General features: G+C 37.2%; 1 protein-coding gene across 4 annotated transcripts in view; it reads left to right on the top strand.

The window, feature by feature from the left end:
• The window catches only part of TLCD4 (TLC domain containing 4), a 70,359-nt gene extending 56,666 nt beyond the window's left edge, over positions 1 to 13,693 (top strand). For all 4 annotated transcript variants that reach the window (XM_024990064.2, XM_024990062.2, XM_059885073.1 and 1 more), the window contains one exon: positions 7,707 to 13,693. In XM_024990064.2, the coding sequence (XP_024845832.1) occupies positions 7,707 to 8,025 (319 nt within the window). In that variant the 3' untranslated portion in view covers positions 8,026 to 13,693. The remainder of the gene's footprint in view (positions 1 to 7,706) is intronic.
• The last annotated feature ends 5,347 nt before the right edge of the window (positions 13,694 to 19,040 follow it).

Genomic DNA, 19,040 nt, shown 5'->3' with positions numbered 1-19,040 from the left:
CCTCCTGTTCCTCTCCCTCTCAACATCAATACATATATTCAAAAACTGTTAGCCTATATATGTTGGAATGAAAGAGTGTTCTACTTAGGTAAAAAGAGGTACATTCCAAAAACATAAGGGGTTCTTCTGACGTAAGGAAGAGAAAAACAATTATATAAATATTATTTTATCCTAAAAATTAATACATGAGTTCTTTCCTGTGAAAGAGACTGGCTTAAAGATCAGGCACCAGTCACATGGAGAAACTGGCTGAAGGTAAATGCGATGATTGTACAGTAAAGCCAAAGCACATGTTCTTAAAGTCCAGATTTGTAGATAATCACCTTTCCAGACAACCAAAAATTTGGAAAATGTGTAAAGTGCTGGAGAATAGGAAACAGTCTAGGCTAAATACAATCTAGGAGTTATGAGATCAAAGAGAAAAGGCTAGAAATATAGGGTTACAGGAGACCAGTTGGGTTATTGCATTCATCTAGGTAAGAGACACCAATGACAAAAATTATAATGGCAACAGGTGTAATGGAATAAGTTGGAAAAGGATTAGGAAGAATCTTAGGAGATAAGATGAATAGGGCTTGGTTCAAGACTAGGAACAGTCTAGGGTGACTCCAGGTTTCTGACTTGGCTAAGTTGATGATGATCCCATTGATTAATATTGGGAGATTTCTGTGGTAGTGGTCATGGAGGAAAGGGAGATTAAGCAAAGAGTAGGGTATTGGTTTTAGGTGTGCTGGGTTTGAGGCATATTTGAGAATGTGTGATTTGTCAGGTAAGGATGCTCAGCAATAACTGAGAAATATGGAACTACAAGTAGAATATAAGAGAGAACTTGAAACCAGAGATTTGTGTCAGGGTGTTTGAGCCTTTGAGGAGGAAAATGTTTTCCTCTACTAGTTTTGGTTCTTTAGTGGATCTAATAATCAAATTGACATAAGGCAGATTAACAGGAGAAAAAGCAGATTTAAGTACATATATATGGGAGTGCCACAGGACAATGAGATCCAAGTTCAAACTGGCAATAGAGGCTTATAAAGCCGTCTTGAACTAAGGCATGGTGTAGGCATCTGTGGAGGAGGATATTCACAGGATGATAAGAGAGCAGATAGTTGGTAATTAGATGTTTGTCCTGCCATACAGATAGGTCATTCAGATGAAAAGTTATCTCTTGGTAATAGCTCTCTGTGTGGCTGGGTCACCTGTCTGAAATCTCTCAGGTAGTTAAGGGAGAGGTAGGAGTTTTTCTTGAATCTGCTGGGTCTTAATTTCTTTCAGCTCTATTTTTGCCTGGAGAATTCCATGGACACAGAAGCCTGGTGGGCTACAGGCCATAGGGTGATAGAGAGTCAGACACGACTGAAGCAATTTAACACACACGCATACACAAAATATTCAGCATGCCATAGTGGTGGCACATTTTGGGAAACTTGTTCTGAACCCTTTTAGGCCCCTGGGAATAGATTCAATGGCCTTGGTACAGCATATGGAAGAAGTGTACTTGGGAAACACAAAAATTTAAGGGAAAGGCAGAGGAAATAGAAACTGAAAAACTGTAGCTCTGGAATGAAGAGGAAATAGTATGGAAACCAGGAGAGGAGAAAGGAAATGTGATGATCGACAGTGTCATATGCTACAGAAAGGTCACCTGGGATGAAGGCTGAGATGAATCCACTGTCTTGTTATGGAGCTGCCACTGGTGACCCCTGCATTCTTTTGTAGGGGAACGCAATCATATGTGGAGAAGGCAATGGCACCCCACTCCAGTACTCTTGCCTGGAAAGTCCCATGGATGGAGGAGCCTGGTAGATGCAGTCCACGGGGTCATTAAGAGTCGGACGCCACTGAGCAATTTCACTTTCACTTTTCACTTTCACGCATTGGAGAAGGAAATGGCAACCCACTCCAGTGTTATTGCCTGGAGAATCCCAGGGACAGGGGAGCCTGGTGAGCTGCTGTCTATGGGGTCGCACAGAGTCAGACACGACTGAAGCGACTTAGCAACAGCAGCAGCAGCAATCATATGTACTGGGTTGTGAAGTTATAGCAAGAATGTCTGTGAATACACTGTTGATGTCTCTTTTTAAAAGTTTAATAGGGAAATCAAGCAGAGGAGGAGAGATTTTTGGATTAGGAAGAATTGGGCATGTTGGTAAGAAAGAAGGAATCAACCTATAGATGGAGAGCTGGATGGAGCAAGAGGAAGGGGATAATTGATGGCCTAAGGTTGCAGAGTGTAGGTGCAGAGCAGTTGGCCTTGGAGATAGCAAGAGAAACCACTTCTGAATGTAGAGGAAGATGTGCCTGAAAAGATTTGGTCTTGAGGTCAGAGTTTGAGGAATCCATGGTTGATGGACTAATATCTTAAGAGCAGAGGAGGCCAGTTCCTCTGGGATTGAGAGGTAGAGTTAAGTGAGGAAGGAAAGTGACTTCATTGGTGAGACAGAGGTTTGGAGGCAATTCTATGGAGAATGTCAAGTTAAGTAAAAGGAACATGAAGCAAATTTGAGGATACACTGGGCAGTTCAGATCTCTCTATATTTGTGCTATTTATCTAATGTCAATATTGGTGAGTAATAATAGCTGTTGATTGAGCTCTTTAGTTCAAGGGAGTTCTTACTGTGTATTATAACAACTTCATTGTATAAGGGGGCGGAGTGCTATCATTATCCACCATGATCTTTGTAGATCAAACTGAGACAGAGGGGTCAGTAACAGAGGTAACACAGCAGCCAAGTGGAAGAAGGAGATTTGAGCCCAGCCTTTCTGACTGCAGAGTGTAGTACCTGCCTTCCCTCTCTTTTCTGCTTAAGGAAAGCTGACTTGATGAGAAGTTGATGATAGGCAGGTAAGTATGATGGATGAAGTGGCAAGAGCGCTGAGGATGCCAACGTGTGTCCTGAAGGTAACTGAGGTAGGTAGGAAAAGAAGTGAATCAGAGGCTGATAGTGACAGGTTTGGGAGTGGAAGTCAATGAAGAGATTTAGATGGAATTGGATAAAATGAAATATCAGGTATTATGAATACACTTAGAAGGGAATGGGTTAGGACTTCCCTGGTGATCCAGTGGTTAAGGCTCTGCATTCCCAATGCACAGGGCCCAGGTTCAATCCCTGGTCAGAAAACGAGATCCTGCATGCTGCAGCTAAGAGCCTGCATGCCTCAACGAAGATCAAAGGTCCCACCTGTTGCAACTAAGACCTGGTACAGTCAAATAAATAAATTAAAAAAATTTTTTTTTTTTAAATACGGGGGTGGATTATTTAAGGTATAGCATTTTTCATTAAAATTGAGGCTATATAGTCACAAAAATGAATGACTGAGGATCAGATGGGGAAAATCTTTGGAGTAGAGAAGGCTGGAAGATAGGAGATTGGGATAGAGCAAAAAATCTTGCTTTTACTGCTACAGTGACATTTTTCCTATTTGTGATACTATTTTATTAATTTGAGCATGGCACCCCACTCTAGTACTCTTGCCTGGAAAATCCCATGGATGGAGGAGCCTGGTAGGCTGTAGTCCATGGGGTTGCTAAGAGTCGGACATGACTGAGCGACTTCCTTTTCACTTTTCACTTTCATGCATTGGAGAAGGAAATGGCAACCCACTCCAGTGTTCTTGCCTGGAGAATCCCAGGGACGGGGGAGCCTGGTGGGCTTCCGTCTATGGGGTCGCACAGAGTTGGACACGACTGAAGCGACTTAGCAGCAGCAGCACCTAAATTGCTGCCTTGACTTCCTTCTTTTTTCACCCAACATAGTTATAAATTGTAATATCTCTCTTATCCTACAAATTATTTCTGTTTCATATTTTAATTTCTTAGTAAAATATTTTAAGGTCTTTTTTTAACAGTTTAATTTTTGGTTTCTGAGATTGAGCAGTTTCTAGTTTGCTGCTAGGTTGCTTCAGTCGTGTCCGACTCTGTGCGACCCCATAGACGGCAGCCCGCCAGGCTCCCCCGTCCCTGGGATTCTCCAGGCAAGAACACTGGAGTGGGTTGCCATTTCCTTCTCCAATGCATGAGAGTGAAAAGTGAAAGTGAAGTTGCTCAGTCGTGTCCGACTCTTCGAAACTCCATGGACTACAGCCTACCAGGCTCCTCCATCCATGAGATTTTCCAGGCAAGAGTACTGGAGTGGGGTGCCATTGCCTTCTCCAGTTTCTAGTTTAGTCATGACTAATTCAGTCAAATTGAATATTAAGATCCATGGATATATTTCACTCCATTTTATAATTCAACCTCTACAATATAATGAAGAAACATTAGGCAATATAGTTTCTTTAAGGAGGAAAAAGTAGAATAGAGCAAATATTTAATTTTTGAAAAATATGCTTTTTACTTGAGAATAATTTTAGACTTTCAGAAAAGTTTCAAGGAGGGTTCAAAGGATTCCTATATACCCCACACTCAGATTCTCCTAGTGTTAATATTTACATTCGTATGGTACATTTGTCGTAATTAGTGAATAAATATTGGTACATTATTATTAACTAATGGCTATAGTAGTTCAGATTTCCTTAGTTTTTACCGAATGTCATTTTTCTGTTCCAGGATTCTCTCTGAGATACTACATTACATTTAGTTGTCACTTCTCTTTAGACTCCTGGTTGTGACAATTTCTCAGATGTTCATTGTTTTTGATGACCTTGTCAGTTTTGAGAAGTCCTGGTCAGGTATTTTGTAGAATATTTCTCAATTTGGATTTGTCTGATGTTTCTCTTGCATGATTAGATTCAGGTTATGGGGTTTTCTGGAGGCTTCCCTGGTGGCTCAGTGGTAAAGAACTCTTCTGCCAATGCAGGAGACACAGGTTCCATCCCTGGGTCAGGAAGATCCCCCAGAGAAGGAAATGGCAACCCACTCCAGTATTCTTGCCTGGGAAATCCCATGGACAGAGGAGCCTGGCAGGCTGTATAGTCCACGGTGTCACAAGAGTTGGCCATGACTTTGCAACTAAGCAACAACAATGGGGTTTTTGGAGGAAGACCACAGAAGTAGTGTGCCATTCTCATCCCATTATGTCAGGACTACGTGCATAAACGTGGTTTATCACTGTTGGTGTTTACCTTGTTCACCTGGCTGAGGTAGAGTTTGTAAGATTTCTCAGTTTTTAAAGTTACTATTTCTACGCTACTTGCCTTCTACACTGAACTCCCTGGAACAAAGTCATTACACATGGTCCCCTCTTGAACAGTGGAGAGTTATGCTTCATGAACTCTTTGAGGATGCATCTACATATTTTGTTTGCAATCATTCTGTACAGAGTATTTATCTTTTCTTCTCTATTCATTCACTCATTCATTCATTTATGTTACCATGACTTCGTGGATATCAACTTTTTACTTTGAGTTTAAAACCAATACTACCTATATTTATTTGGTTCAAATTGTTATAACTTTTGCCATTGGGAGCTCTTTCAGTTGGTTTCTTAGTCCCTTTGAACAAAATAACTTCATCATTTTGTTCTTTGAGCACTTATTTAGTTTCTGATACTAAAAACAGTATTCTGGATTTTTATTGTATACTGTGTCCCCTAGAATCCACCTTTTCTTAAGGAGTCTTTTTTCCTTTTATTGGAGACTGCTATTAGAAACCAAAATGTGGGCCCTGGGTGTGCTCACTGCTCCTGGGGAATCATTATTCCTATGTCCTCCCAGCTGACAACTTGGAAATATATTAACCTGTATATACACACATATCTATAATTATTTCTCTCTATATATCCATCTATATCTGTATTAAACTAAGTATGAGTTTATACTGAAGTTTCCAACTCTAATCCAGGATCATATGGAACAATCTAGCCTTTTACACTCAATTTTCTGTAATTTCCACTCCAACAATGAGAAATCTGGTCCCTACTGCACCATAGACAAATTTATTTGTTAAATCCCAATATACATGCATAATGGTTTCAAAATTGTTAACCTGTCCCCCTTGAGATAATAGTTTTACTAACTAGAGTGCAGTGCCTATATGTATAGGGTTTTTAGTCTTACAGTCTATTTTCAGACTGGGGTCCCCTGGGAGATTTTATTTATTAATTTTTTTAAAAACTTGCATACATTCTTCATGCTGTTCTGTGAGTTTTGACAGATGCATATTGTCATGTATCCACCACTACAGTATCATACAGAATTGTTTCACCACTCTAAAATACTGCCCACGCCCCACCCATTCTACACTCTCCTTCTCTCTCTCAACCTCTGGCAGTCACTATTCTGTTTTGTCTTTATAGTTTTGCTTTTTCCAGAATGTCATATAAATGGAATCATACAATTTTCATACTGGCTTTTTTGATTTAGCAATATGCATTTAAGATTCACCTGTTGTGTTACATAAATTGATAGTTTGTTCCTTTGTATCACTAAATAGTATTTTATTGTATGTATGTACCACAATTTGCTTATTTGTTCACATACTATGTTGTGAATAATCTTGTGAACCAACCTATAACATTTGGTTACTTCCAGTTTTTGGCAATTATGAATATAATTGGTGTAAACACTTGCATGCTGGTTTTTGTGTGGCTATATATTTTGAAATCAATTGAAAAAAATACCTAGAAGTGTGATAGTTAGATTGTGCACTGTGAATATGATTAACATTTTAACTGCAATGCTGTCTTACAAAGTGGCTTCCATTTTGCATTCCCACCAACAGTGAATGAGTATTCCTATTGTTCCACGTCCTTGCTGACAATGCATATTGTCAGATTTTTGGATTTTAGTCATTCTAATATATGTGTAATAGTATGTCTTTGTTTTAATTTACATTTTTCTAAGGACAAATGATGTTTAACATCTTTTTTATATACTTTTTTCTTTTGTTTATCTTCTCTGATGATGTATTTAAGATCTTTTGCCCATATTTTAATTGAGTTGTTTCCTTATTTCTGAGCTTTAGGAGTTCTATATATATTTTAGATACGTATTTTATCATATATGTATTAGTAAACAATCGCCCAGTGTTTGGATGTCTCTTCATTTTCTTTTAATAGTGCCTTTCACAGAGCCCATTTCTAATTTTAGCAAAGTCCACCTTATTGATATTTTTTTCTATGGATTGTGCTTTTGGTATTACATCTAAAATACTATCATCAAACCCAAGGTCATGCAGATTTTTTCCTGTTTTTTTTTTTTCTAGAAGTTTTATAATTTTGCATTTTACTTTTAAGTCTGTGGTCCATTTCAGGTTAATTTTTGTGTAAGTTGTGAGGTCTCTGCTAAGGTTTATTTTTCTGCACGTAGCTATCCAATTGTTCCATCACTGTTTGTTAAAAAGACTGCTTTTTCTCCATTGAATTACTTTTACACCTTTGTCAAAAGCAAGTTCAGTATATTTGTGTGGGTTTATTGGTGGACTCTCTGTTCTATTCCACCGTTCTATTTGTTCGTTTATCAATGTCATGCTGTCTTAATTATTATAGCTTTATTGTAGTTCTTGAAAGTGAATCTGTCAACTTTGTTCTTTTTCAGTATTATGTTGACAATTCTAGGCCCTTTGACTTGCCATAGATTGGGTTGGCCAAAAAGTTTATTTGGGTTTTTCTATACCAGCTTAGGAAAAACCTGAACAAACTTTTTGGCCAACCCAATGAATCTTGGGCAGGGATTGGGGGGTGTTCTGAATTTTAAAAACTGTAAACTAGAAACCATTAATCCTCAAAGATGCAGAATAAATGAGATGTTTCCTTTTAATTTTTTTCCAGATGGTTCTTTGAGGCTCTGAAGTATCCTAAGTTTTCCAAGGCTAACGTCATCAATGGAATCCTTATGACGGTGGTGTTCTTCGTAGTGAGGATTGCCTCGATACCTCCTTACTACGGCTACATGTACTCTGTGTTTGGGACGGAAGCCTACATGAGGCTTGGATTTTTAATTCAGTTTTCCTGGATTTCTACTTGTGTGGTTTTGGATGTGATGAATGTCATGTGGATGATCAAAATTTCAAAGGGGTGCATCAAAGTCATCTCTCTCTTAAGACAAGAGAAAGCCAGAAAGAGTCTTCAGAATGGAAAACTTGACTAAAAGCGGGCTATCGATAAGCATACTTCATTACTACCCACAGTGTCTCTTCTGATAGGATAAATTCTTGGCATGTTCTTGTGCTTCTTTATTAATTATACTTGGTATTCATACTTTCAGTGTTTTTTTATCTTAACCATTAGAAAAGAGAAACTAAAACAGTTTTTTTTTCCTCAAGATTTATTTTCTAATTTTCTTCTGCATTATAAGCATGGATAAAATCTTAAAGATTAAAATAAAAATGTATAAATATTGATTGTGAATCTTTTTGGAAATCTGTTCACTGGCATTGGTACTTTTCTCTGTGAAAAGATGACTATGCTAATTTGGTGCACTTGGTTTTATGTCACTGATTTTGCTGAGAGAATGGGAACTGCCTTTAAGTCTGTAAACAGCTCTCCACATTCTGATGCACTGTGCTTATTTCTTACTATGGCTGTCAATTCCTGAAGTAGAGTTTGGTTTCCAAATTATTGAAATGTTCTTTTTCTTAGACTATTAGATGTGATGTCTTTTTCATTTCAATTTGCTATCATCTACTAATAATGAAATATTTTGCTTACTTTGGGAACCTCTAATTAGTTTTCATGGGAAATATCTCCTACAATTTTGGATTTTTCTGACATTATTGTATCTGTTTTTAACATTTTATCAAATTATTGCTTTTTTCTTAAATAGGAAAGCTTAAGACCAATCTAATAGAGCTCCTTAAGAGATGAATTCTTCCTACTAAACACGCATGTTCTAGATGACTAGTTAGACTAATACGAGGAGTCATTAAGAAAAAGGCTTTAACACTGCTGTCTCTATCTGCTTCCCTTGCATTTTTTTCTTTGAAAACTATATTATTTCTATTTTCAAAACCTCCCATGAGTTCTGAACCCAACATCTTTTAGCACCATAGTCTTGTGCAATATATATTTATCAGGCTCCTAAAGTAAGCCTCTTCTTGATGAGACCAAAACTGCAAAAACTAAATAAATAAGTCAGTATTCATATTTTACTCACAATTTACACCCATGCTTGCTAGCATTTTGAGTGCTTTGATTTTCTGTTTTTCTTAAAAGACAGGCAAAAGATAGATAATTTAATCTAAGTATTCTGATTATCAATATTATTATTTTATGTGAGGATAAATGAATGGTGACTTTTTTTTCTGTTTGTGTATGTGGGTATATGTTTGCTTTTGTTTTGGTCCTTACAACCCAAATATAAAATAACATAGTTAGCTATTATTGTCTTTATTATTGTCTTTCTTTTTCTCAAGTACTTGACTTTAATGATCATTCTTACCTAAGGAAAAAAATTAATCAATGGAAAATACTTGAATTTAATTGAACCCAAACCAAAAGATCTAATCCATTCAGTTTCTCAGTTTGAATGAGAATGTGCTACTCATTCTCATTGTCCATGTTATGGTGATGAAGGAAGGCTAGCTGGATATTTCAGGACTTTTGATTTAATGTGATTTGATTTGACTCAGCTGTCCAATGCAGATAGGGCCTGATAAGTTATAGAACATTTAAAGAAGGTAATTGAAATCTCAGTCAGTAACTAAATGATAAATTGAAATCGATTGGCTTATACCAGTGCACTTATTTTTGAAAGGCTAAAAGTAATATAAAATGTAAGTATTTGTTTTCAGATTTACTAATATTACATTGATAATTTGTTATTAAATTTAGTCCCTTTTACACATAGGCACTTAGACATGTATTGGTTGTTTAGAGGGAGTATGAAAGCATGTGGTTTTATCTTGTTCCTTTCTTGCTCTTTTGCAAGAAAAATGGCTTTCAAAAAGGAAAACACTTATATTAGAAAGCTATTTTGGAAATTCATTCCTTTAGAAAGAAACAAAATGTGAAATAAATAATTTTGACTATTCAGATATTTCTGTGGTTTCTGAACACAGATTTTAAACCCATCATCAATATGAAGAAGATATAATGCTATATAATATGAGTGAGTTTCCATATAGCAATTTCAGTTTTTACAGTTGTTATTTCATGCTTAAAACTTTATTTTTACTTTCACCAACAGCACCTTTCAGTAGTATAGCCCCTGACTAAGTAAGAATAATTAAAGTATCAATGTGTTGAACTGAAGTTTGTTATTCCCTTAGTCAGCAATTCTTATTTTATGCTGGCTGTATGACAGATAATTTAACATTCAGATTAAATATCCAAAATAGATTCTACGTACTTCCTCATACAATAGATATGAAATGAAAAAGACACTATAAGCTGCCATGCTACTTTAAGTCAGATCTTTACAGGAGCTATACTTTGCTGTTCTGTGATTTTATCCACCTGCCTAAGATACAAGTAGTTAAAGACAAAACATTTCATTTATTAAATAATGAATTTTTCATTTATTAAATGACAAACTTTTGCTAGACATTTTACATATTAAATATTTTGACTACATGGATTAATTTAAATGATTCTATTGATATTAGACATTCTGATATTAAACAACTGTTAAAATATTTATAGAAAATGAAAACAAATTGGTATAAATTTTTAAGCAACTCTATTTTTGTAGAAAAAAGTTAGTGACAACCTGTAACTATATAAATGTTCTCTGAACATGTAGTACTCTAGAAAATAAAAAGTTCATTCAAAAATTTGAAAATGAGTAAAAGTCAACTAAATATCATGCAAGATCATAAACTCTGCATTAGATATTTTATTGGGGAGAATTTAAAAACTATGAGCTTGAGTTTATAGAGTCTGCATTATTGTGTCTAAAACCTTTTTAATGAATATCATTTGCATTTATTTAAATCTCAGTATGAATCTGAGTGCTGAGAAATGAATTCCTGCTTAAATTGTGTCTTGATATATCATAGTAAGTTGAAATTCAATATTTATTCCAACTGTTAGTTTTGTTATTTTATGGAGTAGTCTTTGTTCAGAGAAATAATGATGTTTTTATCATTCCTAAGGGTGGCTCATATACTGTGGATGACCCAGTACTGTTGTAAAGGTCTAGTTTAAAAAACTGCCTAATTTATAGGTGTTTGAATCAAATTCTTTTCTAAATTTTAGTGACCTATTTGACTCAAATAAAAATTTTGCTGAAAGTATCAGTTTTTAAATTATATATTTTCTCTGAGGTGCACTAGGCATTTAAAGAGTGGTTCTTCCCTGTATTGTTGGGTACACCAACATTGTAATCATGTGTTTAGAAATATTCTTCTCATGGAGATATATAGGGGGGAAAGTATGTTGTAATATTCATGTTTGTTCTACTTCAGTTTTAAGGAAAATAAACATGTTCCAAAAGACACTACTAAAATAAGTGTTTGAATAAATTTCAATTTCTAGGTTTCTCTTCACTCCAAATACGTAAATATACATTTCAATTGGCTTTAAGTGGTTTAATCTGTTAAATGAAATTTGAAAGTCCATGTCATTGTTGACATCATCAATTATACTTCATAGAAAATTATGTATTTATGTGTTTTGGATTCTATAAGAAGCAAACTGGTATAATGTTATCATAATGTGGCAGAGTATATCTCAAAAGGTGCAAACCAGTATAGCCCGGAGACCCTCCTGTGATGAGAGGCCCCGGGCGCACACACACCTTCCTAGCCTTAACCACAGCTGGTTAATGACAGACACACTAAGGGTACTGAAAGCAAATTCTGACTTAAAATGTGTGATATTAGTGAGGACAAGGAAAAGCCAGCAAGACCTAAGGTTGGAGGAGATAGTATGACTGCTTTGCCCTTAAAAGCCATGATGTTCCTCCCTCAATCCAAAAGTTTTCTCTCTGAATATTTTGAGCCCTTCCCTCTCATCAGCACCTCTCTCCTTTCTATACCAACTTTTGAGGCCTCCCCAGGTGGTGCCAGAAGTGAAGAACCTGTCTGCCAAGGCATGAGATGTAGGAGACATGGGTTCCTTTGCTTGGTGGGAAAGATCCCCTGGAGGAGGGCATGGCAACCCACTCCAGTATTCTTGCCTGGAGAATCCCATGGATAGAGAAGCCTGGAGGGCTACAGTGCATAGGGTCACAAAGAGTCAGACATGACTGAAGCACATTAGCATGTGTGCAAATGTGTAAGCTTCCCAGCCCCTTGTGGCAAATTTAGACGTTCATTAGTATCTTCTTTCATTGGGGGAAAAAAAAAACATTGCTGTAAGCTTCAGTAATGAATAGACAAGCCATAATTTATTAAGAGGCTACAGGAAGCCATTTAACATTTAATAATACTTATTTATAACACCAAGCAAAGCTTATAATGTTATAGTTTTATTGAGAAACATCTTTAGGTGTCTTTTCCTTAAACTGGTTTAGCAATAAGAGCTTTATAACATGTTTCAGCTAGGGATTCACTGCAGGCCCGTAAATTATCTAAATGTTCTTCTTTAGACCCTCTGACAGGTGAGGGAGGAACTGAGGTAGTTCTGTGTTATGAGGATGTTATGAGGAGGGTGTGCTGATATGTTGCAGCATTATTGAGTCTTGCTCTTTAATCAAGCAAATGTAGTCACAGTCCTGTTTCCTTCAAAAGTGAGCGTATTGTGAGTGAATTACTCAGGGTGTTTTCCAAAGTACAACACCCAAGGATTTGAGCCCTGTCTCTTTTTAGCCCAGACCTCAAACTACTGCTTTGTAAGGTCATACCTTTCTTGGAAGATATTTTGGCAGTGAAACTAAAGATTGGTTAGTTTGCATAGAAAGTGTTTACACTGATTCCCTCCAAGGAGTAGACAGTTTTAAAATCTTAAAGATAAAAATACCTCTGGCTGAAAACTCGTTAATTGTCATCTGCATGTTTTTTCTTTTATATCTTTATGTAATTCTTGCTGTAATTATGCATTAAGGTATTTGCTACTTGTTGGTTAATGAAGCACTAAAAATATAACTAAATAAAATGTGCTATGTATTTTTCTGTTTCTTGCTTGGTTTGCTTCTAGTATGATTATGTCTACTTTTTACTCAAGTACTTTTTGCACAGATAATACTATCTTACTAACGTGTACCTGGGATGAGTTATGAGACTATTTTGGTAATTATTTGATTTTGTAATAATAACTTTTTGACATAGATTTAATTTGAAGAAGTTACTTGAAAACTTCAGTAGATGTGACATCTATTGTGATATACAATTTTTCTCTGAGAATATATCACATTAATATATAATTGTCAAAGATTTTAGAAGTCTTTCAAAATACATTTATTAACATTTTGAGAACACACCTTCTAATGTATTTCCATAAAGCTGAAGAACTTTTATTTACAGAATGTGTAAGACTTGGTAATTTACAAATCAATGTTACTCAGATTTATCAGCAATTAAAATAGCAATTTAGTGTTCTTTTTTGTTTCTGGTTGTGCTTTAGAGGGGTTTCTGGACATCTTTGTGTATTTCCCTTAAAAATTTGGAATGTTTGTATACTTAGTATGTGTGCCAGTTTAAAGTAAATATATGCAAGTTATAAGCAATAATCTGCATGTTATACAGGGTTGGCATTTCTTTGTCATGGTAATTTTATTATTTTAAGAATGTATAAAATCAGTATCCTTATCAATATTTATATATAAATCACTTCTCTCCCCCAATAAAAAACACTGGGATTTTCTTGTGGTAGAACACTAATATAATGTGGTGCAAAGCTTTGTATTTTGTGAAAAAAATAAAATAAAATCACAGTTATTTAGTGGAAAAGTTTGAATCTGTAAGGTGTACACTTGAACAATAATTAATGGATGATAAAATGACTTTTTTCACATGCCATCATCTCTAAGATGCTTATGGAGCTTGTTCCTCCCCATCTCTCCCCACAGTCCCAGCACATCAGAAGATGCAGCAAACATTTCAGTCCTGCTTGCTAATGGAAAAGATGGTGCTATCTAATCAATAGGCTTTTTTAGATTAAGTAAAACTTTGACAGTTATTTTTTTCATCTCTTTTTCTTTGTCCCTGCGGCCTCTCATGTGGTCTTTAGTGTTTTTTTTTTTTTTTTGCCAAATGTCTTGGCTGAAATTCCTACCTTCTCAAATTGCCCATGGTCTTAATCTTGCATCTTACTCCAAGAATATCCAATAGATCAGGAAGCAGAGCACTAATTGAATAGAATACTGAGGTGGCTTGGCCTTTGCAGAGTGGGATGAGTCATGCTTCAGAACATGCCTAAAATCTTGTGTCAAGACTGGCAAAGGAACAGCTGAATTTCAAAATTAAAATAGTAGGCACAGCTGTCAGTGGAGGCAGGCCACAGGTAAAATTCCAAGGATTCAGATGTCCTCTAAACGAATATAAATGGACTTGTTCTCCCATTCATCAGGCCATCTCAGAGATGAGTCACCCTTTATTCTCCTATTTTCTGGTCTTCATCAAAGCCTCTTTACTACTTTCCCTTCCTTTCAGTGCCCTTATACATGCACAGAGTAAGTGATGATGGCAGGTTTGCAAATTTTGCCCCTCTGAGTAACTGATCATCTGACAGTTGGTCCATAGCAGATGTGATGGATGAGCAGGGAAAATGTGGAGTAATAGGAATGATGATGGCTTTTGGTAATGACAGGTCAGGACTTGGGGTCTCTTGCAGGCTCTGGCAACCCACTAGGGCCACGGCCCCACAAAGGCCACCCCCTCATTCCAGGCTCCACAGTGAGGCATCTGATTGTTGGCAGTGGGTGAAACACTGCTAAGGTATGTTCTCATGTATGTACACATAAACGTGTGCATGCACACACACACACACACACACACAATATCCCTACATATACAAAGAGAGAGGCATCTAAAATGAACAATGTGTACATTACCTCTAAATACAGAAAAGATGTAAAAATTCTTATACCACGTATAGGAACTTCACTATATTTATTTTTCTTGATAATATTTGTGTCACCCTATACAATGGACACATACATAGCATTTTCTTTATTCTTTTTATTCTCTGAAATCCTTTCTCCTTCCTTGTCTGTGTCATTCTTTTCGAATTTTCATCTGTCCTCGAACTTTTATCCTCAGTAGAAATGCAGCCCATCATTCCTATGACTTTTCCTTTCTCCCCACAAGTCCCCTTCTTTGAAAATTCTGGAAAGGTAATTTTGGGAGTGGTATAACTGAATATGTGGTAAAATGATAAGACGAGATGTGGCTGTAAAATTTGGCTGGAGATAGATGTAAAGAGGAAGGGCTGTTTGGCTGGGATGAGGAGTACCTAGGAGCACTGTGCCAAAGGAGCCATGGGCTCCTCAGGCAGAAGGGGGTGCACAGGCTGGAGACAAAGACTCTAATTTGGGGGGAGCATCCAGGAACATCGGTCAGATGATCAGTTACTCACAGGGGCAAAAATTGCAAACCTGCCATTATCACTTACTCTGTGCATGTATAAGGGCCACCAAACGGAACCATCTCAGCCAAGTGCATTCACCTTGCTGGTGTTTGTTTTTTTATCTGTAAAGTGAGGAGTTAAACTGGGTGAATCGAAGGCCCCTTTTCAAATTTCAAATTCAGATTTCATCATTCTGTAATAATGGTAATTAGAATCAGGGTTAGAGTTTAGCCCTGGGTAGAGCAGACTAGCAGACTACAGTTCTAGTATATTGGTTGAAGTGTATGTTTTGGGAGGCAGCTTAAATTTCCATTTTAATTGTGATTGCATGCCTTGAGTGAGGCCCCTTGTTTATGATTCCATCTTCCTCACTTGCAGAGGAGATGGTATCACTTGCAATTGATGAACCTAGCCAAAAAGGCCGAGTATAATATTTGCTGAGTGCTTCAACATATTTAGGGGAAAGAGATAAAGTTTTAATGATATTCTTTCCCTCTATATTTGAAGCCAACATGATTTTTTAATGCTCTTCCTAATGTTAACCTTTGGAAGATATAAGTATCTTGATCATGGTATCCAAATACAGAATCCATTTTCATTGTTTCCCAAAATAAAATATCATCAGAAAGGAAAATAGGTGACTAATGAAAATGTAAATAGCAGTTATTTATTCCTCTTTCTCAAAGAATAGCAAGGAGGGGAAAGAAAACCTTCCTCAGAGATCAATGCAAAGAAATAGAGGAAGACAATAAAATGGGAAAGACTAGAGATGTCTTCAAGAAAATTAGAGATACCAAGGGAACATTTCATGCAAAGATGGGCACAATAAAGGACAGAAATGGTATGTACCTAATAGAAGCAGAAGATATTAAGAAGAGGTGGCAAGAATACACAGAAAAACTATATAAAAATATCTTCATGACCCAGATAACCATGATGGTGTGATCACTCACCTAAAGCCGCACCTCCTGGAATGCGAAGTCAAGTGGGCCTTAGGAAGCATCACTACGAACAAAGCTAGTGGAGGTGATGGGATTCCAGTTGAGCTATTTAAAATCCTCAAAGATGATGCTGTGAAAGTGCTGCACTCAGTATGCCAGCAAATTGGGAAAACTCAGTGGCCACAGGACTGGAAAAGGCCACTTTTCATTCCAATCCCAAAGAAACACAATGCCAAAGAATGTTCAAACTACCGCACAATTGCACTCATATCACATGCTAGCAAAGTAATGCTCAAAATTCACCAAGCCAGGCTTCAACAGAATGTGAACTGTGAACTTCCAGATATTCAAGCTGGATTTAGAAAAGACAGAGGAACCAGAGATCCAATTGCCAATATCCGTTGGATCATCAGAAAAGGAACAGAGTTCCAGAAAACATCTATTTCTGCCTTATTGACTATGCCAAAGCCTTTGACTGTGTGGATCACAATAAACTGTGGAAAATTCTTCAAGAGATGGGAATACCAGACCACCTGACATACCTCTTGAGAAATCTGTATGCAGGTCAGGAAACAACAGTTAGAAATGGACATGGAACAACAGACTGGTTCCAACTCAGGAAAGGAGTACATCATGGCTGTATATTGTCACCCTGCTTATTTAACTTCTGTGCAGAGTACATCATGTGAAATGCCAGGTTGGATGAAGCATAAGCTGGAATCAAGATTGCCAGGAGAAGTAGAAATAACCTGAAGTATGCAGATGACACCATCCTTAAGGCAGAAAGTGAAGAGGAACTAAAGAGCCTCTTGATGAAAGTGAAAGAAGAAGGTGAAAAAGTTGGCTTAAAACTCAACATTCAGAAAACTAAGATCATGGCAGCTGGTTCCATCACTTCATGGCAGATAGATGGGGAAACAGTGGAAACAGTGACAGACTTTATTTTTCGGGGCTCCGAAATCACTATAGATGGTGATGGTAGCCATGAAATTAAAAGATGATTGCTCCTTGGAAGGAAAGCTATGAACAACCTAGACAGCATATTAAAAAGCAGAGACATTACTTGCCAGCAAGGGTCTGTCTTGATAAAGCTACAGTTTTTTCGGTAGTCATGTATGGATGTGAGAGTTGGACTATAAAGAAAGCTGAGCACCAAAGAACTGATGCTTTTAAACTGTGGTGTTGGAGAAGACTCTTGAGAGTCCCTTGAACTGCAAGGAGATCCAACCAGTCCACCCTAAAAGAAATCAGTCCTGAATATTTATTGTAAGGATTGATGCTGAAGCTGAAACTCCAATACTTTGGCCTCCTGATGTGAAGAATTGATTCATTTGAAAAGACCCTGATGCTGGGAAAAATTGAAGGCAGGATGAGAAGGGAACAGCAGAGGATCAGATGGTTGGATGGCATCACTGACTCGATGAACATAAGTTTGAGTAAGCCCCGGGAGCTGGTGATGGACAGTGAAGCCTGGCATGCTGCAGTTCATGAGGTTGCAAAGAGTTGGACATGACTGAGCGACTGAACTGACTGAACTGATTCAGTCTTTCCCAGCCTGAAGGTGTTTTCCAATGAGTCAGTTCTTCGCATCAGTTGGCCAAAGTATTAAAGCGTCAGCTTCAGCATCAGTCCTTCCTAGGAATATTCAGCATTGATTTCCTTTAGGCTTGACTGGTTTGATCTCCTTGCTATCCAAGGGACTCTAAAGATTCTTTTTCAGTGCCACAGTTTGAAAGCATAAATTCTTTGGTCTTCGGCTTTCTTTTTGGCCCAATTCTCACATCCATACAAAACTACTGGAAAAACTATAGCTTTGACTATATACACTTTTGTTGTTAAAGAAATGTTTCTGCTTTCTAACATGCTGTCTAGGTTTGTCATAGCTTACCTTCCAAGGAGCAAGCATCTTTTAATTTTATGGGTGTGGTCACTATCCACAGAGATTTTGAAGCCCAAGAAAATAAAGTCTATCACTGTTTCCATTGTTTCCCCATCTATTTGTCATGATGTGATGGGATCAGATGCCGCCATAAGTGCTAAGAATGAAATAAAAGACAGGGGTGACGGGGTGGATGTGTTTTAGAAAGTCCACTCTGGAGGTAATCCTTACACTAAGGGCAAGTAGAATCTGTAAATATTGTGAAGAGTGTTCTAGGCAGGGGAAAATAGCAGGTATAAATTTTCTGAGGTGAGAATGCTTTGGTGTGTACAGTCAAAAGGCAGCCAATGTGATAGGGGGTGGGGTTTGGCAGTGCATGTTAGTGAGGAGAAGAGAGAGAAGACTTGTTGAGAGGTAAGTAGGTGCCAGACCACATTGGGCCTTTAGGCCATTGTGAAGTGTTTGGCTTCTCATCATGCTTAGAATAAACATTCCAGTTTTAAGGATTCCAGGTGAGAAATGGTGGGGGCTTAAGTCCACAAGAAGAAACACATTTTTTTCATGGTGACTCGGGACATTAACACATACTCATAAACAAAAATTTCCTGAGACAATACTCTTACCATGAGGGAGGCACCCTGAGATTTTCTATGCAATTTCATTGTAAAAGAAGAAATATTGATTGTCACTGACCAAGTGATTTCATAACTACCAAAGAGTTGCAATTCACAGTTTAAAAAATGCTGGTTCAAACTAAAGTGCTGACAGAAGAGATGGAGAAGAATGAACAGATTCAGGATGTATTTTAGAAGAGTTGACCATGATTGTTGATGGACTTGAAGGAAAGTAACCAGAGAAGCCTGGCGAATGATAATGATTTCTACAATTTTGGTTTGA

The sequence above is a fragment of the Bos taurus genome, chromosome 3 (assembly GCF_002263795.3).
Source record: "Bos taurus isolate L1 Dominette 01449 registration number 42190680 breed Hereford chromosome 3, ARS-UCD2.0, whole genome shotgun sequence".
Taxonomy (NCBI): domain Eukaryota; kingdom Metazoa; phylum Chordata; class Mammalia; order Artiodactyla; family Bovidae; genus Bos; species Bos taurus.
This window is presented reverse-complemented; position numbering and strand designations above follow the sequence as displayed.